Source organism: Rhinoderma darwinii, chromosome 3 (assembly GCF_050947455.1).
Source record: "Rhinoderma darwinii isolate aRhiDar2 chromosome 3, aRhiDar2.hap1, whole genome shotgun sequence".
NCBI lineage: Eukaryota > Metazoa > Chordata > Amphibia > Anura > Rhinodermatidae > Rhinoderma > Rhinoderma darwinii.
In genome coordinates this window covers 255,331,503-255,358,120 of record NC_134689.1, presented here as the reverse complement: position 1 = coordinate 255,358,120, position 26,618 = coordinate 255,331,503, and the positions used below count along the sequence as shown (strand labels likewise).

The 26,618-nt window shown below is 42.7% G+C and overlaps 1 protein-coding gene across 2 annotated transcripts in view; it reads left to right on the top strand.

The window, feature by feature from the left end:
* Positions 1 to 26,618, top strand: part of RORA (RAR related orphan receptor A) — a 425,240-nt gene that overhangs the window by 218,485 nt on the left and 180,137 nt on the right. Inside the window, exon 2 of one of the 2 annotated variants that reach the window (XM_075857790.1) lies at positions 13,358 to 13,408. The exons of the other annotated variant lie outside the window; for it this stretch is intronic. Coding sequence (XP_075713905.1) covers positions 13,358 to 13,408 — 51 coding nt within the window. The remainder of the gene's footprint in view (positions 1 to 13,357; positions 13,409 to 26,618) is intronic. 2 annotated transcript variants of the gene reach the window in all.

Here is a 26,618-nt window from a genome sequence, read left to right as displayed (position 1 = left end):
AATACTACATTACTATAACAATACATTACTATAACAATACCACATTACTATAATATTACTACATTACTATAACAATACCACATTACTATAATATTACTACATTACTATAACAATACTACATTACTACAATAATACTACATTACTACAATAATACTATATGACTATAATAATGATAATAATAAAAATAATAATACTACATTACTATAATAATACTACATTACTATAACAATACTACATTACTATAATACCGCCAGATTTAAACTTGATGGAAATTTGTTTTCTCCACTTGCTTATTTTAACAATCCAGTTTTCCAGTTTAAGTGTCGCTAAATGCAGTCTGGCGTCTCAGTTGGCAGCGTTTGGCAGACAGACGAATGTCAAGATTTAGCAGCCCCTTTTCATCTTTTTCAGATAGTGCCACAGAGCCCTCTGTAGATAATGCTACAGTGCCATCTGTAGATACTGCCACAGTGCCCTCTGTAGATACTGCCACACACACATCCGTAGATAATGCCACAGTGCCCTCTGTAGACAATGCCACAGTGCCCACTTTAGATGCTGCCACAGTGCTCTCTGTAGATGCTGACAGTGCCCTCTGTAGATGCTGCCACAGTGCCCTCTGTAGATGATGCACAAACCCCCTTGTAGATAGCGCCACCCCCCCCCCCCCCCCCAGTAAATAGCTCCATTGGGGCTCCCTCTAGGAGTGCCATCCCCAGCCAGAGAGCTGCCGATGCTTTGGCCAGGAATTCCTCTGCTGGAGGAGCCCCTGATGTCACTGTCTGTAGACAGTGACGATAGGGGATCCTCCCGGACCAGAATGTGATGTCAGGAGCAACCCCAGAGCCAGTGTCCCAGAACATAGCACTAGTATAGGCTCTGCTCTGGAACTCTGGGGAGGCCACTGACATCAGTTTCCATAAATGGGCAGTGATGTCAGGGACTTCCCCAGAGCTGGAGTCCCGAAGCAGATCCGCTTCTAGTACTCTGCATGGGATTCCAGCTCTGCTCCTGGATGTCAGGGGAACCCCAGAGCCGGAGTCCCGGGCAGAGCGGTACTACGCTCAGCTCTGGGACTCCGGCTCTGGGGAAGCCCCTGACATCACTGTCCATGTATGGACAGTGATGTCAGAGGCTTTCCCAGAGTCCCGAAGCAGAGCCTATACTAGCTCTCTGCCCGGGACTCCAGCTCTGGGGAAGCCCTAGACATCGCTGTCCATATATGGACAGCAATGTCAGGGGATTCCACAGTGTCCCGGAACAGAGCCTATACTAGCGCTCTGCCAGGACTCCGGCTCTGGGGAAGCCCCAGATATCGCGGTCTGTACATGGCCTATAGCAGCGTCTGTGTCCCGCGGACCGCAGATGACAGCCTCAGGGACCACATGTGGCCCTAGGGCCGCGTGTTTGAGACCCCTGAGGTAGAGTATATGTATTTTACTTTAGATGTTTGGACTTGAGCAAACCTACTGAAAGTGAAACAATATATTACTGTAAAAAATTGCCAAAAATTTATCATCTTTGAAGAAGAAGGGGGGATCTGACCTGAGCTACTCTACATAATGGACGCACCGCACGATTTGACAGTGTTTAGCTCACCATAGGTTCTATAGTGATCTACGCTCAGTTCTGTAGAACTGTGGGAGGTCCAAGTGTTGTGGCCAGGTATTACTGTCGTGTAAGACAGGCTTAGGAGATCCTATAAAATGCTGTCACTGTTGCGGGGAAGAAGAAACATACTTAGTGTAATATATGCAAGGATAATGCATTGCAGAGAAGAGGAACTCTTGGTGTTTCATAATTTGTTAGAGTGAGAATATTCCCAGTTCAGGTTAAAGCTGACAGAGCACATATATTGGAAATGTTGGCTTGTTCTTCAAAGACGAGGAATGAGGTGATTAATTCGATGTAAAAAATGAACTGCGATTTATCTAGCGGCAGAGAATTTAAATAGTTAACTCTTACAATATCAATTACTATTTTATGGCAATTGTCGGAAGCTTGACAGGAACACCTTACCAAATTAGAAACCATTGTTTTGAATATATAACTTTATGGTGTGTAAGAATATCTAATTTTCCCCACTTTTAAGTCAGAATATTGTGCTCAAAGCCTGCCCATACATAAAATAAATTCCATGCAAACTGGGAAATGATCACAGTAATGTCTGTGAGAATAGTCGTAAAAGGGCCAGACCTGGCAGTGCACGTAATGGACCATGAAAAGGCAAAACCCTCAAGAAGGCGAAACCCAACTCTGCAGGATAATAGGTACAACTGGATGGTCTTGTGTCTTTTTTTCAACCTTATTTACTATTTTACTATGAAGGAAGGATATTTGTGGTATTATATGTTACGTGCATATCTCATACTCTCATATATGCTGAAAGTCTCCATCCATTGATCCGGATGAGTGAAATTTATTTCATGTGTAGGTGATAGGAGCCTCACATCACCATCCTATTGTCTAGAATTTCAAAGAAGAGGCAGAACTCCACGTCTTGGTATCAAAAAAAGTGAAAAATCTTTTATTCACCCATATGGCAAAGTGCAACGTTTCAGTCCCAATCCGGACCTTTCTCAAGCAGTTCCAACAATGTGTCACATGAGGTTTAAATAGGGTGTTCCATAAGATCACATAATTACATTCGTTAAGTGAATAACATCATAAATAGACATTTATATAAAATATGAGACATGTAGCATACATCTAGTGGAAAGTGCATAGTGACAAACATTTAGAAACTAGTGCACACACTGACCCATCAATTCAATGTCCCATCTTTAACCCCTTCCCGCCGCAGCCCTTTTTCAGATTTTCATTTTCGTTTTTTCCTCCCCATCTTCCAAAAGCCATAACGTCTTTATTTTTCCGTCGATATAGTACTATGAGAGCTTGATTTTTGCGGGACAAGTTGTCGTTTTTTGTAGCACCATTTGTAGCAACATTTATTTTGTTATATAATGTACTAGGAAACGGGAAAAAAATTATTTGTGGGGTAGAAAATGAAATAAACAGCGATTCCTCCATGGTTTTTTGCGCGCCGTTTTTACGGAATTCACTGTGCAATTAAAACAACATGTTAACTTTATTCTGTGGGTCAATACGACTACGGCGATACCAAATATATATAGTTTTTTCTATATTTTACTACTTTTACAAGTAAAAACCTAAGTGTAAAAAAGAAAATTTATTTTGTCGCCAAATTCTGAGAGACATAACTTTTTAATTTTTCCGCTGATTAAGTGGTATGAGGGCTTATTTTTTACAGGATAAGCTATAGTTTTTAATAATACCATTTTGGTGTACATGTGACGGTTTAATCACTTTTTATTTCATATTTTGTGGGAGATTAGGTGACCAAAAAATAGAGATTCTGGCATTTACAATTTTTTTTTACGGCGTTCACCGTGCGGGTTAAATAAGGATATATTGTAATAGTTCACTCTTTTACGGACGCGGTGATACCAATTATGCTTATTTATTTATTTTTTTTACTATGCTCTAGGGGGGAAATGGGAAAAGGGTTTTTTTTTTAACTTTTAATATTGTAAAAATTTTTGACACAAAAAAAACCCCTTTATTTAACTCATTTTTACTTTTTTTTATTAGTCCCCCTAGGGGACTTCAACCAGCGATCATTGGATCGCTTGCACGATATGCTGCAATACTAATGTATTGCAGTATATCGTGATTCTGACAGGCAACTATTAAACCCTGCCGGAAGCAGGGCTTAATAGGTGTACAAAGATGGCGGACCTGGGGGTCTTTATTAGGCCCCCAGGCAGCGGTAGCAACCATCCCCCCCCCGTGATTGCGTTGCGGGGGGCGCGATGAGCTGTTAGAGGGGGCCGCCCCCCTCTTTCTAACGATTTAAATGCTGCGGTCTCTGTTGACCGCAGCATTTAACGAGTTAAACGAGCGGGATCGCACTCGAGCGCGACGCCGCTAGTTACTCTGAAGTGTCGGCTGTAACAAACAGCCGACACCGGCATCGCATGAAGCGGGTTCACTCCGTGAGCCCGTTCCATACTTCCACTACCCAACTTTGGCATATGGATACGTCAAATGTCGGGAAGGGGTTAATTGATCAATCAAATTTTATGCAAACATATGATATTTATATTCTAATTAATGACTCAGTATCTGAAGATCCATGACAGTCATAGTTCCTATGTCTCAATGCCGAATCTCGGCGTCTGTCTATTCCTACTGCGCATGTCCACACACCTGTTCTAATCCAGTGTTCAAACCCTGTGATGTAATCTGAGGATGAGGGCAAATATGCCCTTTACTCCATAAGGGAGAATACCGTATATTCAGTAAATGCCTTATAATAACATAAAGGATATGTTTGAGGGATACCTACTCGTATCTGTTTTTTATTTATTTAAATGTAGAGGTGTAGCTCCCAAGTAATTCTAAGCGGAGTTGGCTGGTCTATTGTACAAGAGTTCCTAGACTCCTCGGCAATCAACCGCAACCCAGACTATAGGTGTGTGGGTAACACACCATACATCACCTGTGCGTCGACAGGAAGAAGGCAGGACGGGAGTTCGCATCTGGGTGCTGGCTATTTCACTGCACTCCAATAAATCCAGGCATTGCCCTCTTATCTAGAACTAATACAGTCGTACCTTTAATTTTTAACTTCTCCAAGAAAGGAAAAAAGAGGCATAATACAGAATAACAGTGTATAAATGATGGTTCAAGATTATCCACAGGGAGAATTACTGGATCAATGTGTATTGAAATAGGGGCCACAATTCCGGCATATGTGTAAAACATCTATTCTTGAGACAGTTGAACTATGGTGTGTCTGGAATTCCGTATGGCAAATATTCGATCCTCACATCAATCATCTATAGAAAAAACGGGAAAAAAAAGAGAGTGTCAGTGGATCACATAATAAAAGACTATGGGTATGTTCACACGGCAGCGTCCGTAACGGCCGAAATTACCGGGCTGTTTTCAGGAGAAAACAGCCCCGTCATTTCAGCCGTAGCGGCATGTGCAGGCACTTGAACGCCGCGTCCATTACGGACGTAACTGGAGCTGGTTTTCCATGGAGTCCATGGAAAACGGCTCCATTTACATCTGAAGAAGTGACATGACACTTCTTTGGCGCGGGCGTCTATTTACGCGCCGTCTTTTGACAGCGACGCGTAAATATACGCCTCGTGTGAACAGACAAACGTCAGCCCATTGCTTTCAATGGGCAGATGTTTGTCAACGTTTTCAAGCCGTAATTTTGGACGTAATTCGGGGGGTTAAAATGCCCGAATTACGTCCGTAAATAGGCCGTGTGAACATACCATAAAAGTCAAGATCCAATCTATATTTCTCCTTTAAGAAGTACACATTATCAACCCTCTGTACAGGGAGAGTCATGGAACCGGTCCACCAGTTAACAGGAGGGCAAGTCGAATCCACTCAAGTTTATAGTCAATATTTAAGCCATGGGGTCTCAGAGTAGTTAATCGAAAGATCCACTCTAGTTCTTTCTTTTTAAGTGAACGTGCCCTATCACCCCCTCGTCTACATGTCTCTTATATTTTATATAAATGTCTATTTATGATGTTATTCACTTAACGAATGTAATTATGTGATCTTATGGAACACCCTATTTAAATCTCATGTTACACATTGTTGGAACTGCTTGAGAAAGGTCTGGATTGGGACTGAAACGTTGCACTTTGCCATATGGGTGAATAAAAGATTTTTCACTTTTTTTTGATACCAAGACGTGGAGTTCTGCCTCTTCTTTGAAATCCTAAATTCCTTGGACTATTGGTCATAGTCTGGAGGCTTGCACACACACACATCCTTTTAAAAGGCAATTTATCTTACTTGCTGGTGCTGCTCTTTCCTGTATTTTTCATCCTATTGTGTAACCACTATATGAGTCTATGGTTTCTTGCTTGCAGTCATGTAAATGCAAGGTGCAGGGCTGCCCTCAGAATTACACAAATGGACACATTACTAATGGTCGCTATAGCCTTCCATTATCATAATGACCTGAAATGTTCTGCTGTAACGCCCGAATTACGTCTAAAAACAGTGCGTGTGAACATACCCTTAGGCTGGATTCACACGAGTACATTTCGGCTGCTAATCACGGACCGAACACACTGCAGGGAGCCGGGCTCCTAGCATCATAGTTATGTACGACGCTAGGAGTCCCTGCCTCTCCGTGGAACTACTGTCCCGTACTGAAAACATGATTACAGTACGGGACCGTTGTCCTGCAGCGAGGCAGGGACTCCTAGCATCGTACTTAACTATGATTCTAGGAGCCCGGCTCCCTGCAGTGTGTTCGGTCCGGGATTAGCGGCCGAAATACGTTCCGTCCATTACGGACGTAATGTGCTCGTGTGAATCCAGCCTAATACACACTTTTTTTCTACATGAACAGAGTAATGTAGAATGTAAGTCAAAGGAATCCATACTGATATGCTAATAAAGCGTTTTTGTTGCTTTGTGGCTGCAGTAAAAAATAAGTGCTCTTATGTCTCCATAGCTTGTTAGAGAACCCGTTGTCTTCCTTGAGATGTCTTTTTTAGAAAAAATACTTGCATTTTTGGGCATCTTTTTTTAAGAACTCTGTGGTGTGCTGTTCCTCCTTTATTCCTCCTGAAAATATATTGACATTCTATTTCCCTTGTCAATATGATGTGTTCCTACACTGTTGGCACTTATTGGTAATCAGATTATGCAGGGACACATCCCATTGACAAGAGGAATGGGATCCCCCAGTTGTTAATTAATTTATACATTTTCAGGATTAATAACAGATGAATGACAAAATGCAGCGTTCTAAGAAACGGTGCTTCAGAAGTATTATTTCATAGGTAATATACGTATTTACTAGAAAGACAAGTCAGGACAGCTGACAGCTCCTTTTTAAAGCTTTCTTTGGACATAACAGCAGAGTATTCTTTGCTGTATGATCTGTAAGACCAGGATTACACACAGTTTTGATGCAGTTTTTGGTTATGTTTTTTTTAGACAAAGCCAGAAGTGGATCCAAACGGAAGGACAAATATAAAGAAAATACTGATGCATCTCCTTTCTTTTTTGTCCACTATTGTGTTTAGCTCAAAAATCTGAGCCAAAAACTGCCATAAAAACTGCATCAAAACTGTGTGTGGTCTTACAAAGCCCTAGAAAGTGTTACAAAATCTTGGTTAACAGATAGCAGATACACTTGGGTGTACTATGAGTATTCTCATAATATACTGTACAGTTGACCTAGACAAAAAAAATTGTTGTGTCCACCAACAGCAGTGTTGTCGTAATGTCTTTAGATGGCACAACTAGATGACTATGTTTGTCATGGCAAAAGCATAGCTGTCACATGAAGCTAGTAACTTTTCAGGTGTGTCATATTAGACTGTAAACATAGGTCACCTTACAAATTGACAACAAGCCATTGCTCAATAGCAGATCACCACATTTCACACTAAGTGACTTGGATCTGATTCAAGAGAGACAGGAATTACCCCAAGCAGTTAATAAAAGACCGCACCGGTAGGTTTGTGAGTGACCTATATATTTATGCACACAGATGTACAATCCCATCATAACAGGTGGAATATATTCATGTATTTCATTTTTAGATTGTCTAGTTACACATTTTATAAACTGTGTATAAATTATATCATTGCCAAATCATTAACGTTGCGTGCCCAAAGTGATGCCGGCTGTGCACAATATACATACATACATGCAATCCTGTTCATGTATCCATGCATATATGCCCTTTATGTGTCCATGTGCGCTGCACATATACTGCTTTATTAACAGTTAAATGTCTATGGAAGTCATTTGACAACATTAGCATGCATGGGTTAATCGCTCTGTTGCTTTATGTGTGGTCCCCCCGCCACTGTTCTAGTGACCCAGTTGTGCAGTATGTTTAGAAGAGACATGAGGGAGCAGAAGGGGAGAGGGAAAGGTTGGTATGAACTGAACTGATCCTTCCTCAGTTCTATAAATGCAGACGACATTATGTAATCTCTGCGCTGCATGTGAATTCCAGGAATGAAGCTGACACAATGTACTGAGAACAGAGGATTCTGGGTATGGAAAATATTTATTCATTTCTTTCATGCTAATTTGGTTGCGGGGTAGTTGTAGGGAGGAGCTGAGGGGCAGAAAGGGAAGAATTACGGAATAAGGACAGGGAAGAGTAATCACACTTTGTGTATACTAAGCTGCAGTATTAGAAGGAACATAAAGGATGTGATTATACAGGAGCATTCGCAAGAGGAGTAATAAAAACGTATCATTTATTAAAAGTGGACGCAGTCACTTGCGAGAGTAGGAAAGGTGGTTCATCGGATAGACACTGGGTGAAATTAACAAACATTTGCATATTATTGGCACTATGCCTTTATTGGCAAAACTTTTTGGACACTATTTGTTTTTCTTGGCAAATAAAAATTGGGCAGAGCTTGAAATATCTTTACAGGAAATACTCCAAACTGCACTCTGATCATTATTAGTTTTTTAATATTTACAGCTCCGTCACTCTCCAGCCCAGAGGACGACACGCACAGAAGAGCGCCCCCCTGCAAGAATTATATGGGCTCATGTCTCTCTAGCAAATCTCTCACAAATAAGCCATATTAGCTCAGTCCTTCCCATGCATCTAATAGACAATAGATATCACTATTACAGTATTTTACAACAAGTCATTCTGTTTGCATATTGACTCCATTTTTATAGCACATTATTTTACCAATAATATCCAAAAAAGAGGCAGCACTCCGCAGAAAATAGGAGTGCTGCCTCTTTTTTGGATATTATTGGAATTTGAACGTGGTCTGTTCCTGAGGAGTTGCACCCACCGTATACTGGTGCTGCTGGATATATTTGTTTAACTACATTATTTTACCAGATAGTCCAGAAATCCTGATGGCATGGCACTTGTTTAGAGAACAGACCACAGGCAGAAGCCTGAACAGATTGTTGTTAGCTATTAGGGCACATTCAGACGTGGCAGAGTTTTTCCGCTGCAAATGTTGGTGCAGGTTTGGGGCAATTACGCAACGAATCTGCACCAACATTTGCATTTTTGACAAGTAATTCAGACGTTGCAGAAAACACAGCGGACTTGCCACAGATTTCAGTTTTTGCATTGCAAAGGCTGAAATCCGCAGTGAAATTCCGCTTCTTCTTCGCAACAGACAGTACATGCTGCGGACTGAAAATTCCACACTGCAGACTATGGTCCGCAGCAGAGTTTTCCGCATCGTCTGAACTAAGTTTTCTAAAAATGTATTGAAACAAATGTAAAAAACGGCTGCTGCAGAATTCCACAGCAATTCCGCCACGTCTGAACATGCCCTTAGGGCACATTCACACGTGGCGGAATTGCTGTTGAATTCCGCTGTGGACAGACCGCAATGGAATTCTCCAGCGGCCGTTTTTTACATTTGTTTCTATAAATTTTTAGGAAAGTTAGTTCAGACGTTGCAGAAAATAACTGTGCGGAAATCAGGCTGCGGTGCCGAATTTTCCATCCACAGCATGCACATTATGTTGCGGAGAAGAAGCGGAATTTCACTGCAGATTTCAGCCTTTTCAATGCAAAAACTGAAATCTGTGGCAAGTCCGCTGTGTTTTCTGCAACGTCTGAATTACCTGTCAAATATGCAAATGTTGGTGCAGATTCGTTGCGTAATTTCCCAGAATCTGCACCAACATTTGCAGCGGAAAAATTTACACTCCGCAGCATGCACATTCTGTTTTGGAGAAGCAGCGGATTTTCACTGCGGATTTCAGCTTTTCCAATGCAAAGGCTGAAATCTGCGGCAAGTCCGCTGTGATATCTGCCACTTCTGAATTAACTTTGAAATATGCACATTTTGATGCAGATTTGTTATGTAATTGCTGCGAATTTGCAGCAAAATCTGCAGTGGAAAATTTCTGCCACGTCTGAACATGCCCTAACAATCCAGAATTACATAATGCCCTTTGGGCTGGTTTGCAGTGAATGATCAACACAAGCATTTAAAACAAATGAATTATGTAGTAAATAATGTAACTGTGGTACTTTTACGCTGTGCCATAAACTACAAGCCATAGAATAAACTACAGTCCAAGTCCAAGCGTTAGATCCTACTGAACAGAAGGAATGCGAAGTCTAAAGAGAGTTTTCCCCATCAAGCATGCTAAAATTGCAAAGGAATAATGTTTGGAAATGGACAAGACATTTAACGGGGTTGTATGAGATTAGAAAAATATGACTACTTTCTTCCAGAAACAGCGTCATTCTTGTCCATGTGCTGTGTCTGGTATTGCAGCTCGGCTAATTCACTTGAACGGAGCTTCCCTGCAAAACTAGACACAACCTATGGGCAATAATGGCGCTGTTTTTGGAAGAAAGCAGCCAGGTTTTTCTAATCTCATACAACCCTTTTAGAATTTAAAAAAATGTGTGCCATTTCATGCTACAGTTGTCGTTTCAGCAAAGTGAATGGTTTTATTAGATGTGACTTGCCTTTTTACACATAAAGAGGCAGAAAATAAATCTAGAAATCCAAATTCAACAGAGCAAGTGGCCAATGAGCGCCATCATAGGAGAAATTCAGCATTGTATCAATGGAATGTCAATAAAATGTATAAACAAGTCAGGGCCTCCAGAAAGAGAGATTCTCTTTAGGGCATGCCCAGACGAAGCGGATTTCTTCCGCAACTGTCCGCATCAATGCCGCACAGAATCTGTGTTGCAGATTCTGTTGCGGATCTGCCCAAAATGGGCATTAAATTGATGCGGACTAGCCGCTGCGTATTGAGGTGAAAGTACTTCCCTTCTCTCTATCAGTGCAGGATAGAGAGAAGGGACAGCACTTTCCCTAGTGAAAGTAAAAGAATTTCATACTTACCGGCCGTTGTCTTGGTGACGCGTCCCTCTTTCGGCATCCGGCCCGACCTCCCTGGATGACGCGGTAGTCCATGTGACCGCTGCAGCCTGTGATTGGCTGCAGTCGTCACTTAGACTGAAACGTCATCCTGGGAAGCCGGACTGGAGGAAGAAGCAGGGAGTTCTCGGTAAGTATGAACTTCTATTTTTTTTACAGGTTGATGTATATTGTGATCGGCAGTCACTGTCCAGGGTGCAGAAACAGTTACTGCCGATCGCTTAACTCTTTCAGCACCCTGGACAGTGACTATTTACTGACGTCGCCTAGCAACGCTCCCGTAATTACAGGTGCACACACATAGTCACCCGTAATTATGGATGCACACACATAGTCACCCGTAATTACGGGAGCCCCATTGACTTCCTCAGTCTGGCTGTAGACCTAGAAATACACATAGGTCCAGCCAGAATGAAGAAATGTCATGTTAAAAAACCAATACGCTCCGCAGCACACATAACATCTACATTACATCTGCGCTACGTTGTCAGGCTACAGTGCGGGACCTCACACTACGTCTATTTCTATGGGTAAGCCCACTTTCACATTTCCTATGTAAGATACTTGACTCCTTCTCTGGCGTACTTAGTCACACTACCACATTCTGGTCATGGTCTATTTTTTCATTCTACTGCAATTAATGCGATTATTTACTGCGGATTTAACCTTTGGAAACTATATATGACTCTTGGAGTGAGTCTTTTCCACTCCTAAAATATAGATACTCAGCAGTCAGTATCTCCATAGTTACGCATGTACATTTTTACCTAGACTGTATCATTTACCATCTACTTTGGATTGTGATTTACTGCCAGGGTTTTTGTGTCGCGGTGGGCCCAATATCCCAAATTTATAAAATCTTTGAAGCCACCACACTGTTCCTAATTTTATTCGGATCTGTTTTTGAATTTTATGTAATAATTTTTATGTTGTATGTCCTAATAAAATCTGTTACATTTTTACTATATCTTTGTCATAATGACTTCTCTTTCTCAAAGTTTTTTCATGATATAATTAAGTTTGCTATATTATTTGTATACAACGAGGCGTATTGGACACTAGTTAATGACGCCTAACTATCTACCTAACCTGGTAAGTCCCTATATTTCAACCATTATATGCTGCGGACACAAAATTCCGCACCGCAGCCTATGCTCCGCAGCGGAATTGTCCGCAACGTGCAAACAAACCCAACCACAACGCTGTGGAAGGCAATGGAGAAACGGGTCCGCTGCGGATTTCCGCTGCGGAGTGTCCGCAGCGGAATTCCAGAGCAAATCCGCTACGTCTGGCCATGCCCTTATAGCCACTCTCTACTCTCCGGAGGTCCTAAATTGTCTGTCTATTACCTACAGGGTATCCCACTGCTGGGACCTCCAGTGATCAGCTCTAATTTGCAGAGTGACCTGGGAGCAGGTCTTAAATTTTCCTGCAGCGCCACCACTAGAGAAATAAAGCAGTGCATAGTGTTCATTGAATGAATGGAATGCCCATGTAATGCACAAACAAGTTGGGTCCTCCAGAGAGAGAGAGAGAAACCCTCTGATCTCTGCTCTGCCTAATTGATCGAGGTCATAAATGAGGGACTTTTCTGTGCCAACTCAGAATGCCTTAACAGAGTATTTGAAACTGGATTTTCTAAACCAGACAAAGCCTTTTATTAAAGATTTTAACATTCATGCATATATTGTAAATATCACCTTATTGTCATTATAAATACAAATTGAATCAAACAAATATTACATATTTATATGGCTTTATATACCTTGTTCTTTAGTGGCCCACAATCCTCCTGGTGACTTTTAGTATTTTGACTGTGTTACACTTGGCAGATATTATAGCGAAGGAATTCTTACCTTTGGTGCCTATGACCTTTATTATCAATGAGTTGGTCACTGTGAATATCTGCTGTGCTCCACAAAAAGTTAAGGCTTTTGGAAGGTGGTGAGGAAAAAGAGGAAAAAATGAAAGTGAAAATTCCAAAAGTGGCTGCGGCGGGAAGGGGTTAAAGGGTTATTCCCACCTTATATATTTATGGCATATGGTTTCGGAGTTGTAGGACCCACAACATTTCTCAAGAACGTGGGTCATCCGAGCCCCAACCCGCCTACATTCATTCCCCACCTGGATGCGGCGGCCGCCCCAGGTGGATCGGGGATCCACTAACCCCTGTTCTAGAGAGCTGGGACCTGCTGTTATTGAGACATTTAAGGCATATCCTATGGGTATGCCATAAATGTCATACAGTAGGTGGAAATACTCTTTTAAGCCTTGTCAATACTGAGAATATAGGGACATTCAAATGTAAAAATCTGTTTATTATACATGGAGAAGAATGGGTTAAGTCTGCGCAGGGTGTGAAACATTACTTTCAGATCAAAAGCATATGATGTAAGACCCACTGATGCTGTTGTTCTTGTCATCCCCAGTGCATGTGAAGAAAGAAATACACTTGGCAGAGCTCAGGAAACCAGAAGCAGGTAAACACATACTCTGCTTGAGGTTTTTTGTGCAACAGGAAACCTTCATCTCACATGCACAGAGAAAGTATGGGATTTTTTTTTCATGATTCGAGCAAAGGGGCAGATTTTGCAAGAGTTGTCTTTCTCGTCTCGAAGCATGATTTATGTCATGCAAAATGTGAATGGAATCCCAGCTGTAGTCAGTGTTAACTACTATTTGACATGGCTCAAACACGCTCACTTGCAGCTTTCCAAGGAAAATAAAAAGTGATCGGACCATGAAAGTCTGTGGTCCATTGAGAAGAACTAAATTTGCTGACCTGACCAGAGCAATTTGGTTGGCTACATCTTCTTCTGTGACCTTAGTGTCTAGACCAGAAATCGGCAATCTGTGGCTTTCTGTCGCCAGCCTACAAGTTCTAGTATGGCTGCTAAGCAGTTGTGAAAGTGCAAGTTTCTCCAATAGGACATTCTGATTCTTGTAGTTCTACAGCAGTTACATAACACTGGCATCATCTTCACTCCATCTGTTTCAGACAAAAGTGACATAACTGAGTTTCTTTCAATATGTCATAAGACATAGTGAGCGGCAGATATCAGGGGACTGGACTAATAACATGATTTCAGAAAAGGAAACTAGTGGTGCCATAATATGTGCCAGTGAATTCTGTGAAATAAGTAATGTATTTGGTAAAAACCATAGGGGTTGTCTGCTTTCGACAATCATTTTTTGTTAGAAGGAACTGCCAAAAAATTAGCTGATCACAAGGCCCCTACCGCTGGGGTCCCCAGTGATCGGGGGAACCTGGCAGCAACTGCTCAATTCCCCTGCAGCGCCACCAAAGGGGAAATAAAGCATTACATTGTGCCCACTGAAATCAATGGGCTGTGCATCAATAGGGAGTGCATGTACTGCTTGGATGTGCTGGGCCCTGCAGGGAGAGACTGTCTTTTGTGGCCGCTCTACGCTCCTTTCATGCTACTTAATGTCATAACTACTGTATATGGATGGTTACATGCTGGTTACTATTCGTACAAAGTTCTGCTATTTTCATGAACTTTCTCTTTTGTAAATATTGAATAAAAAGTAGGACAATGAGCAAGCAATTAATTTTTTTGGTTACAATGCTAATCTTGTTCTGGAAGAAAACAATACCACGGGCAATAATGTATCATTCCTGCTCAAGCAGTCATAGGCCCTGTTCACACGGCATGTATTTGATGTGTATTTTGGTGCATTTTACGTGCCGAAATACTCATCAATGAATGCTTCATTAAGCTTCCTATTCTAATCAATGGGAAATCATACAGTTAGTATATACAACGCGTTTTTTTACTCAAGCATATTTAAAAAACGTGTTGTGTAAAAAAGAAGCGTTAGGTCAATTCTTTGATGCATAAAATGCACCGAAAGGCACCAAACGTTCCCATAATCAATGTGAATCAATGAGTCCTAATTGCGCAAAAAGCGCACCAAAAAATAACATGGAGAAAGCGTCAAAAACACCTTTTAAAAAGCGCTTCACAAGGAATGCTATCGTATTTGATACGTTTACGTTTCTTTTTTCTTGAGCGCCGTGTGAACATGCCCTTATTCATATAGATTGTGCTGATACTGGAAAATTTGTGTACTGGCCATTTTGTGCATGCTCCTATTCTGCATTCCAGCTGCTGGTATATATATTGTACATGTGCTCTTACAATCAGTGATGTGTACAGTGCATAGTTAATGATACATACAGTCTCAGTGGCCAGGTATGTAATATCTACTATCTAGTGGTATATGTGGCATCTATGGCACCTAATCTCTGGCAGTTAGTGGTAAATACAGTAACTTAACTCTGATGTGGTGGCATTTACCTGGTGATGAATGGTAGATAGTGCTAGGTACAGTAGCCAAAAATGTACATAAAAAAAGAATGGACTCAAAACAATATTACAATACAGTATCTTTGGAATTGCAGTTTAAGGCCTCATGCACGCGACCATATTGGTTTTGCATCACCACGGGTCCGTTGTGGTCCATCAGACAACAGAAAACCCTTGTTGTGCATCTATGTGTCATCCGGACTCACAGATCCACAACAATTCACCAGTATTGGTGAATCCGCAAATCCGGACCTTAAAGTGACTTGTTCTGATTTTTTGCAGTCCAGATTTGCGGCCTCTGCACCGATCCGTGTAAATCACAGTCGTGTGCATAGGACCATAGAAAAGAATGTGTCCGCAATTTATCCACAGAAATGCAGATAAATTGTGGCTACAAATTCAGATCAATGGAAGTGATTCTCAGTTGCAAAAATTTCTGCAACAAAATCTGCCGCGTGTAAATTCATCCTAATGTGTAAAGATGGTTATATGAGGGCTGTAAAATCTAAATACAGAGCATTATTAAATCGCCACGGTAAAGACTTTGCCTTATTTAAAGTTCTAGGCCTCAAGCACTTCCCATGCAGTTAATACAGGAGTGACCACAACCATGATTAGTTTGCTATTATACTTCTATTTCCATAAAATCAGCAACAAGGAGTCAGGTCTACGTTCTGGTGCTTATTCTTACATTTTGTATTGAGCATTCAGGATTGAAGGTTGTATATATCATGACAGATTAATTGATATAGTCAAATATATTTGGTATTGTGCTGATTTATTGGTTGTGTAGTGACTGATTTAGGCCTCATGCACACGACCTTAAGGATTTTTACTGTCCACAAATACAGATTCGCAAATACGGATACACATTCGTAGCCGTCCGCAATTGAGGAAGCGCCCATAGACTTCTATGGGTGAGTCCGTGCCGCAATTGTGGACAAGAATAAGACATGTTCTCTATTTTGTGGATCATTTCTACTGCCCGGACACACATCCGTAAATATACGGAAGGGTGTTAGTGGCCTATAGAAATTAATGGGTCCACAATTTCATCCGTAATTACCTGAGCCATAATTACGGATGAAAACTACGGTCGTGTGCTTGGGGCCTTACTGGTGGGTTGATTTTGTGACGAGCAATGTTTAAATCCTGACCAGCTTACAATCAATAAAACACATATCTATTCTGCTTCTATAACCAAAATAATACAATAAGTGACAGATACGTAAACTTGTAGGGGCCGGTTCACATTAGCGCTGGCTTCCATTCATCTATTCCGTTCAACCTTTCCGTCAAAAGAACAGATGAACGGAAAGCCAAACGGAAACTATCGCTTCCGTTTGCATTACCTTTGATTCCAATGGTATTTTTTCTCTTTCAGTTGGTATCAGTTTGCCTCCGTTCCGCCAGGTTTCCGTTATTGTTTTTTTTCAGGAGGCAGCAGCTTATTTCCCTCTCCCATTGAAAAAAAAAAATGCATGCTCAACTGAGCTGAGCATTTATGTTTATGGTGGAGTCAGGAAGACAGCTATCTAAAGTGTATGGCCAGTTTAAGACCATTGGGACTCGGAATTTTAATATGTATGCCTGTAACCATGTGACTTTTATATCCATATGTCGTTTCATATAGAGTTATAGCTGAGGACCTTTTTGTGTGACTGACCTTGACCATATGATTATAATGTCACATTGGGTGGTCTGCCTCTATAATGTAGTAGTGTATGTTGCTGTGTGGAGTACTGACAGAGCAATATATGTACTGTGCAGAGGGTTGCCGCCTCTGGTTAATCTCTGCAATGTTCTCAGAGGAGATTCAGCATGAAAGGGAATAATAAAACTTTTCAGAGCTGGAGCAATATACTGAGCTGTAAAATACTCATGAAAAATGAATGGATCAGACATATCTGCATTAACTATCTCCTTCCATTCAGGCAGTTATATTATGGCTGTATTCGCTACAAGGCCACATTCACACGGCAGTATTTTGATCAGTATTTTGCTTCAGTATTTGTAAACCAAAACCGGCAGTGGAACCTACACAGAGAAAAATGTATAATGGGAAATTTGGCACCTCGTGTTTTGGACCCACTCCTGGTTTTGGCTTCCAAATACTGATGCAAAATACTACCGTGTGAAAAGTTTCCTCGCGGTCATTTTGTAAGGCAATGGGAAAATTTAGAAACAAGGTGTATTTACTAAAACATATAAGTGTTAATTGTTGTAAAACATGTGAACTGTAAGATTTAGACCTCATGACATTTATGGGAACTTGATTCTTTCTTCCATTTGAGGTAATAAATAAGAAAGTTTATCAAAACCTCCCCAATGTATTTTCACATTTCTTTTGAAATATGAACCCCAATAACTATGGACAATAGGGCTTGTATTTATTATGATTTGTATGCTAATATTTCTTTTGATATGGTATTTTGTTAGGGTCAGTATCATTTCATTTTTTCTGTGTTTTTCACCTGAAGTTGGAAATAACATCATGAAGCACATCCGGCATATTGGGTGGTACACTTTGTGAGGCAGTACCACTACAACCAAAGCCTCTCTCGTACAGCTCCTATCTATTAGAAGGAGAGGCCTTACTGTATTGGGGCAGCTAAGGGGAATTATACTGTATGGGGGCAGCTACGGGGAGCATTATACGGTGTCGGATCGGCTATGGGGGGCATTATACTGTGTTGGCATCCATGGGGGCTGTTGGGCAAGGTGGGTGGGAATAGGCACGGCATAGGTTTTGTAGTGTTGGGGAGGGGTAGGGGGCCCAAGCTTAATTCTTTTACCAGGGCCCATGAGCCTTTAGCTACGCCCCTGTCTATTGCCCAATGTGCCCACTATGTTTCTAACCGTCACTTTAAACTTCACGATGCACAGAGAACATGAAATAATAGTGACCCTATCTATAGTAGATTTTTACAGTTCATATGAATGGGGTTCTGTAAAACTCTTTTTAGTTGCATTCTACTGTACTCTGTTGCATATTTTAAGTAAATATTTATAGTAAACATACCACAGTTGTCAGTAAAAGTCAGTAAAAGTCCTAGAGGACATACTATAGATCAGTTGCCATTTCCATGTGAGATTTCGTTTATAAAGCAAATAGTGATGGATCCCAAGGAATAAAACAGGATAAATTAAAATGTTATCATTCTGTTTTCTCTATCATTGATTCCTGATTTTCCTTATAAACTGTGGGATGTGAACCTTGTGTAAGGGATCGACCACTATCAAAAAGATTGGTATGTCATGGAGAGAGGTGGATAGATTCTAAAACAAAAAAAAGGTACAAAATAATAAAATGGAAATGCTGTTCTTAACTGATAATACACTGCACTGGCAGCATTTGCCTGAATTTACAAGAGACTTAAATAATAGGACACATGGCAATTTTTTTTAGATGCCCTTGTTCCTTAAACGACACTAAACCTAGAAATACATTGGGGAAAAGAAAAGAACAGAAATAGCTAATTGTTAATCTGTTTATGAAAAACGGTTTTGTAAAAATCTAAAATATAACAGAGATCCACTTCTCTTACTGGTCACGGTGACAGGAAATTGGGCTTAGGTAAAGTGTGTGTGGATGGGCTGGCGTACAATCCAAAAACACAGCAGCCTAAGCCATTTAAAGTATCAGGACTTTTTTGTCCGATATGCTTTTGTAATGTAGGGGAAGAAGGAAAGGGAAACAAAATAGATGGTGCGTTTATTTTTATTGATTTATTTTTTTATTTGTTACCGTCTTTTTTATCACTGTATAAATCTATTAATCACAATTATTGGTGAAGCTTAAAACGTAAAATATGCAGAGAAGAGTTTTAAAGTTCCATTTAAGACACAAAAATGGAAATGGATAATAATTTTTAGATAAGCAAGCTCACTTTTTTATTAACAGTGCAAAATGTCCGAAATTCTGCATTTTGTAATAGTAAATATACATTGTACATAGGTGGTGTGTGATATTGCAGCTCATTCCCATTAACTTCATTGAAACTAAGCTTCAATACCAGCCACAACGCATGAATAGATGTGGTTCTGAAGAAAGCAGAGAAGCCATCCGAGTCTGCATGGCAAATCCATGGCTGCGGGCGTCGGGTGGTGAGTAAACCCAACGGCCCGCGGCCATGGACACTACAGTATCCCCCCTCTTAGACCCCCTCTTCTTGGTGCCAGAGCGAGAGAGGAATCTCTTAATGAGAGCAGGAGCACTGAGGTTCTCTTCCAGCTCCCAGGACCTCTCCTCAGGACCAAACCCTCTCCAGTCCACCAAATAGAAAGTCCTTCCTCCTACCCTTTTGCAGTCCAGGATCTCCCTCACCTCAAACATATCAGAAGAACCGCTGGGAGCAACTGTGGAACTAGAAGTCTTGCTGTAGTGGTTCAGGACCACTGGTTTCAGGACGGACACATGAAAGGAGTTGGGGATTCTGAGGGTAGGAGGCAGCCGCAGCTTATAGGAGACAGGGTTTATCTGTTGCAGTATTTCAAAAGGACCAAGGAACCTGGGAGCAAACTTGTATGAAGGCACCTTCAAACGAATGTTCCGAGAGGACAGCCAGACTTTGGTACCCAGAAGATACTGAGGCGGCTCCCTTCTCTTTGTAAACGCCTTTCGCTTCATGCCAACGACCGCAAGCAAAATAAAGGACCATGTCCGTTGCCAGATTTGCAGAAAGTCCCCAAATGCAGAGTCAGCAGCGGGTACCTGAGATGTAGTCGACACAGGAAGAGGGACTCTAGGATGTTGACTGTACACAATGTAAAACGGAGTGGAAGTGGTGGACTCACTTGTGTGGTTGTTGTACGAGAACTCGGCCCATGTACCCAGTTATCATGCTGTAAAGAGATGAAGGGGCGGAGATAATTCTCCATGATCTGGTTGATCCTCTCGATTTGCCCGTTGGACTGGGGGTGATAAGCTGAGGAAAAGTCCAATATCACATCCAGGAGTTTACAGAGGGCTCTCCAGAACTTTGAGGTAAATTGAACCCCCCCGGTCGGACACAATGTGAAGGGGCAAGCCATGAAAGAAAAAGATATGCTGAATGAAGAGACTCGCCAGTCGGGGAGCAGAAAGTAGGCTGGTCAGCGGGATAAAATGTGCCATTTTCGAGAACCGGTCCACCACCAGCCAGACAGTGTTGCATCCTGCTGAGGGAGGAAGGTCTGTGACAAAGTCCACTGCAATGTGCTGCCAGGGGGCATTGGGTACAGGCAGAGGTTGAAGCAGGCCGGCAGGCTTAGAGTGAGTAACTTTGTTAGAAGCACACACCGTGCAAGAAGAGACAAAGTCCAGAACATCTTTAGGTAGCGTGGGCCACCAGAAGTGACGAGCAATCAGGTCTCAGGTTTTACGAACACCAGCGTGCCCAGCCAGTTTAGAACTGTGTCCCCAGCTGAGAATTCTTCTCCTGTCTGCCAACCGAACAAAAGTCCTCCCCGGAGAGATGTCTCTAACCTGTAAAGGATTAGCGGTGACAATGCAGGATGGGTCTATGATAGTTTGAAGGGACTCAACCGTGTCATCCGTCTCAAATGACCTGGACAGGGCATCGGCCCTCACATTCTTGTAAGCGGGACGGTAGTGGAGCACAAATTGGAAACGTGTGAAGAACAGCGACCACCTGGCTTGACGGGGATTTAGTCGTTGAGCGGACTGAAGATAGGTAAGGTTCTTGTGGTCGGTGTAGACCAAGATGGGATGAGCTGCGCCCTCGAGAAGATGTCTCCACTCCTCCAGAGCCAATTTGTTGGCCAGTAGCTCCCGATCCCCAATAGAGTAATTGCGCACTGCAGAAGAAAAAAGTCTCGAGTAATAGCCACATACTACTGCCTTTCCTTTGGAGCTCCTCTGCAACAGAAGTACACCTGCACCAACAGAGGAAGCATCCACATCCAATGAGAACTGCCGAGATACGTCAGGATGATGGAGAATCGAGGCTGAAGTGAAGGCTTTCTTGAGGCTAATAAATGTGGACTCTGCCTCTGGAGTCCACACCTTGGCGATCACACCCTTCTTGGTAAGGGTAGAGATAGGAGCCGTCAGAGTTGAGAAGTTTGGAATAAACTGCCGGTAGAAATTGGCTAATCCCAGGAACCGCTGTATGGCCCTCAGGCCTTAAGGACGTGGCCATTCCAAGACAGACTTTAGTTTCTCAGGATCCATCTTAAGACCTTGATCCGAGATGATGTAGCCCAGAAAGGGCAAAGACCTCTTTTCAAAGACGCACATCTCCAACTTGGCATATAAGCGATTCTACCTTAGTCACAGAAGAACCTGACGGACATGCCTCCGATGGGTCTTCAGATCTAGGGAGAAAATCAAAATATCATCGAGATAAACCACAACACCCATATAGAGGAGATCTCGGAAGATATCATTGACGAATTCCTGAAAGACTGCGGGAGCGTTACACAGTCCGAAGGGCATCACTAGGTATTCGTAGTGCCCGTCACTGGTGCTAAATGCCGACTTCCATTCGTCACCCTGGCAAATCCGGATTAGGTTATAAGCCCCCCGCAGGTCTAGCTTAGAAATTTTTTGGGCTCCTCGTATGCGATCAAACAGCTCAGATATAAGTGGCAACCGGTATTTGTTCTTGACCGTGATCTGGTTGAGACCACGGTAGTCAATGCAGGGTCGAATAGATACGTCTCTCTTTTTAAACTCCTCTCCAAATACTCTTTGATATAGGCTGACATGGATAAAGTCTCTGGCAAGGAGAGATGATATACCCGACCATGGGGAAGAGAAGCATTTCGAAACCAGTTCAATGGGACAGTCATAATTCCGATGTGGGGGCAACTTCTCAGCCTCTAGCTTGCAGAAGACATCCACAAAACTGGCATACTAAGATGGTAGATCGGAGAGTGACTGAGGCAGAGGGGGCATAACAGCACAAACTTGTGACAGGCAATGGCTATGACATCTTGAACCCCATTGAAGAATCTCTCCAGAACTCCAGTCAAGAACTGGGGCGTGTATGCGAAGCCATGGCAGACCCAGCAGGATAGGATTGATAGCCTTAGGTAGTACAAGGAAGGCGATCTGCTCCAAGTGAAGAGCTCCGAAACGTAGTGTCAACGGCTCCGTGATGAACACAATCTGATCGGGCAATGGTAGACCATTCACAGAGGCAACAGCCAGGGGTCTCTCCAGAAGAACTGTGAGTAGATGTAAACGATCCAGTAGATCCTGCTGGATGAAATTAGCAGCTGCTCCGGAGTCAAGATAGGCGGAGGAGGGATGTGACGTCTCTCCGGAGACGATGGCCACAGGAATCGATAATTTGGAAGAGGTTTTAACGTTTGGGGACGTCCCACCTAGAGTTGCCTCTCCAACCAACCCAAGGTACTGGAGTTTCCCCATTTATGTGGGCATTGGCGCACAAAATGATCCTTAAAGGGAATGTGTCGCTAGAAATTTTTTTTTTTTTTTTTTAGTTAAACAATTATTATTTGAGTGATTACACATTGTTTTAATTTTTAGAATTTTTTCACAAGTCAGGAAATATTATAAATTAGATTCTAATTTATAACATTTCCATGTGCTGGGCACTAGAGGGAGCACGTCCCAAAATTGCAGCATGTGGTAAAGCAACCTCACTGCTTTATGCTGCAAATTTGGGGTAGACACACTCTCTAGTGCCCTCACTCAATCCCACCTCCCTTATTCTGGCTAGTGCCAGGAGAAGGAGGGGGTTTGAATCGTCAAACCTCCTACACTGTGTGCCGCCATTTTCTGACCGACTGCACAGTGTAGGAGGATTAGATTCAGTGCTCAGCAGACAGTATAACACAAACATACACGAATGTAAAACACACATCACATACACAAACATAACTTACCTGCTCCTGCCGCCACTGCCGCCTCCGCTCCTATTCCTTGCTCCTTCGCTTCCTTGAACATATGGCCGGAAGCCGCAGCCCGAAGTCGTCATCTTACTGTCCGGCCACGGCTTCCAGTCCACATGAAAATGGCGCCGGATTTCGCTCTGCCAAAGACCTTCCTTTTGGTCTGTGTGGGAGCGGCGAATACGCCGTTCCCACACAGATGGCGTACGCTGTAGTGAATGGAACGGCTCCCGTTCACATTCTCTATGGGGTTGTATGTGCCGTATTCCATCTCTGTATGTGTCGTTAATCGACACATACAGAGATGAAAAAAAAAATGGCAGCCCCCATAGAGAAGTAAAAGTAAGAAAAAAAGTAAAAAGTAGAACACAAGAACACAAATAAATAACATTTATTTTAATATCATACTAAAAGCAATTGGATAAAAAAATATATATATTTCATGACACCTTCCCTTTAAGGCCACAATACATACATAGTCCAGAGGAGCCTCTGCGCTGCTTCTCTTGTTCAGACAACCGGACTCTGTCTCCCTGCATGGGTTCCTCAGGTAGCGCACTAGGGGAAGGCAATAGTGGTCTCTGGACCAAGGGTGCTGGTCTGTGGCTCCGGCTCTCCTGTGGAACCTCTTGAGTGCGCTCCCGGATTCTCATGTCAACCTGAGTGGCTAACAGGATGAGGGCATCCAAGGTAGAAGGAAGGTCGCGGGCCGCCGGTTCGTCCTTGATGTGAGAGGACACTCCCTGCCGGAAGGTCGCCACCAGTGCCTCATTGTTCCATGCCAGCTCGGCTGCCAGGGTACAGAAGGAGATAGCATACTCCCCTACTGTGGAACCTTCTTGCTTGAGGGTCAACAGAGTGGCTGAGGCAGATGATGTTTGACCCGGCTCCTCGAACACGGCACGAAAGGACTGCAGGAACAAGGCTGGGTCCGAGGATACAGGTCCTTGTTGCTCCAAGATTGGGTTCGCCCATGCGAGGGTCTTGCCAGCAAGAAGGGAGATGATAAATGCTACTTTCGCCTCCTTAGAGGGAAAGAGATGAGCCCGGAGCCTAAAATGAACCGTGCATTGGTTAATAAATCCTCTACATGCTCTGGGATCAGTCATAGTGAGGAGGAAGAGGCAGAGAAACTATGGATCCAGAACAAACAGGAGGAGCAACGGGCAGTGGTACAGCAACAGCCTCTGGAGGAAGAACCAGAGGTGGAACAGTGAGTTGATTGAGACGGACCATGATAGAATTTACAGCCTCAAGGAGTTGATCCTGATGTGTGCGTAGGTCATGCATCTCCGACGGTATATTCTGGACAGCGGTCTTGGGCTGGCCAGCGGATTCCATGGCCTGAGCGTACTGTCACGGTCACGGGGTATGTGGACCCACTAGGCCGCTCCGCCGTAGCGGAGAGGCAGCTGACCAGGTCTCAGTCTATACAAAAGTCTATAGCAGTTCGTAACACTCAGGTACCTGAAGTAGTCCAGACAGTGGCTGTGGCTTCAGCATGGATGGAGGTTGGTGCAGCAGATTGCTCCAGACGTGGCGGGCAGTACCATATTTGACAGAAGACACTGGACGTTGCAGAAGAAACTGGACATGACAGAAGACACTGGACATGGCAAACGACAGCAGGTGCAGTAGGACACGACTCCAACACTAGTAGGCACAGGAACAAGAACACAGCACGGGATACAGGAACAGGTAACAGGGCACGGGTAACAACTGGAATGGGAAACACCAAGGGACCATTTGCAAGACAGACTTGGGATAAACTAACAACGCTCAGGCAAGGATCAGAAGGACTGGGGCCTTCTTATAGGCCAGGAAATCATGTGGGTTGATGATGATGATTGCTTACATGTGCATGCGCGCTGGCCCTTTAAGAGCGGGCACGAGCGTGCGCGCGCACCCTACTGGACACGGCGGAATGGAGCGGAAGTGAGCTCTGGCGTCTCCTAGGGAGGAGATGGGGACCAGCGCTCACAGATCCATGGCTGCGGGCGTCGGGAGGTGAGTAAACCCGACGGCCCGCGGCCATGGACGCTACACACTGTCTCACTTTACATTATTTTTCTAAATCCCTCCGTTATTTACATATCGGTGCCATTATATTTGGTGTCCGATATGTAAATAAGCCCCTGAACTGTCAATGGGGCATTTCTATCTAACTAAATGGCAAAGCTACGGACTGTGTCAGGGCGGCTTCCGATATGTAAATAACGGAGGAAGTTAGAAAAATTATTTCAAGTGAGACAGTGTTTGTGAAGCCCTGCCTATTACAAGCTGCACTTGTATGGGCAGGTGAAAGGTTCTCTTTAAGGAGTCTAAATTACGTATTTCTAATTAAGACATTATATAGGGAAGTGCTATTTTTGCAATTCCCTAATATAATCTTTATACGAGTTGTAGCAAAAAAACTCCTTTCTTTGGGCGCTTCCGTGTAGCAGAAATTCCGTTCACTCCAGACCCGTTTTTTGGTAAAAAAATATTTTTTACCAAAAAACGGGTCTGGAGTGAACGGAATTTCTGCTACACGGAAGCGCCTAAAGAAAGGAGTTTTTTTGCTACAACTCGTATAACCATTGAAAAAACCACGTCGATGTGACTCCAGGATTGGAGGTATCCACCGTGTGTCGGCTCCTGAGGCTAGCACAGTGTACCGGAAAGTCTTCCAGATGAGCATTTAAGTCAAGTTGTGCTGATGATCCTGCACAACGGAACCAGGTGAGTGGAAAACCAATTCACTATTCAAAGATATTTCAAAGACCCAATACAGTATCACCCGAGAGGAGCGCCTTTTCTTCTTTTTTGTATACCCTTTTCCAAGCATAATATAATCTTTAATGTTGCTCCAAACCAGAACTTGTGTTTTATATTTAGTGACCATTTAAATGCGCTTCACACAGCTAAAGTTTTTATATTGCTCTATTTATACTGATATTCATTATCATCATGTAATTTTCAACATTTTAGTGCATGCAGCATTTCTTCTTTATCCAACATTCATCACAGAATTTGGGTTCCCCCATGGCTTAAACATTGAAGTTTCTGTAAAAGTTTCATAGTAAAGTTACCTGTATAATTAGTACGTTTCTACAGAGGATCGCTCCCTTTTTATAAATGCCCTTTTACTTGCTCCTCTACTGTTAATTTCCTCCCTTTCCCTCCTTGATAATTTCACTGCTCCCCTCGGGGGATGAACTGAAACACAATTAATATATCACATTTTCCATTTAGAAGTGGTTTAAGCAGTTAACCCTACATGTTATTTAGACTGCGTTTATCTCGGAGGTCTTACAGATCTGTTTTAAGAATGTATGCAAATTCCAGTAACTATATCATGTGGTTGTACATAACTACTTATTGTAGACCACAAATACCATATGTTTATTATAGATAATTCTTCTCGTGGTCTTAGAGAAACATAAAGGGGGGAATTTATTAAGTCTGGCGTTTCATACGCCAGTCTTAATTTCAAGAACGTTGGAGTAAAATGTGC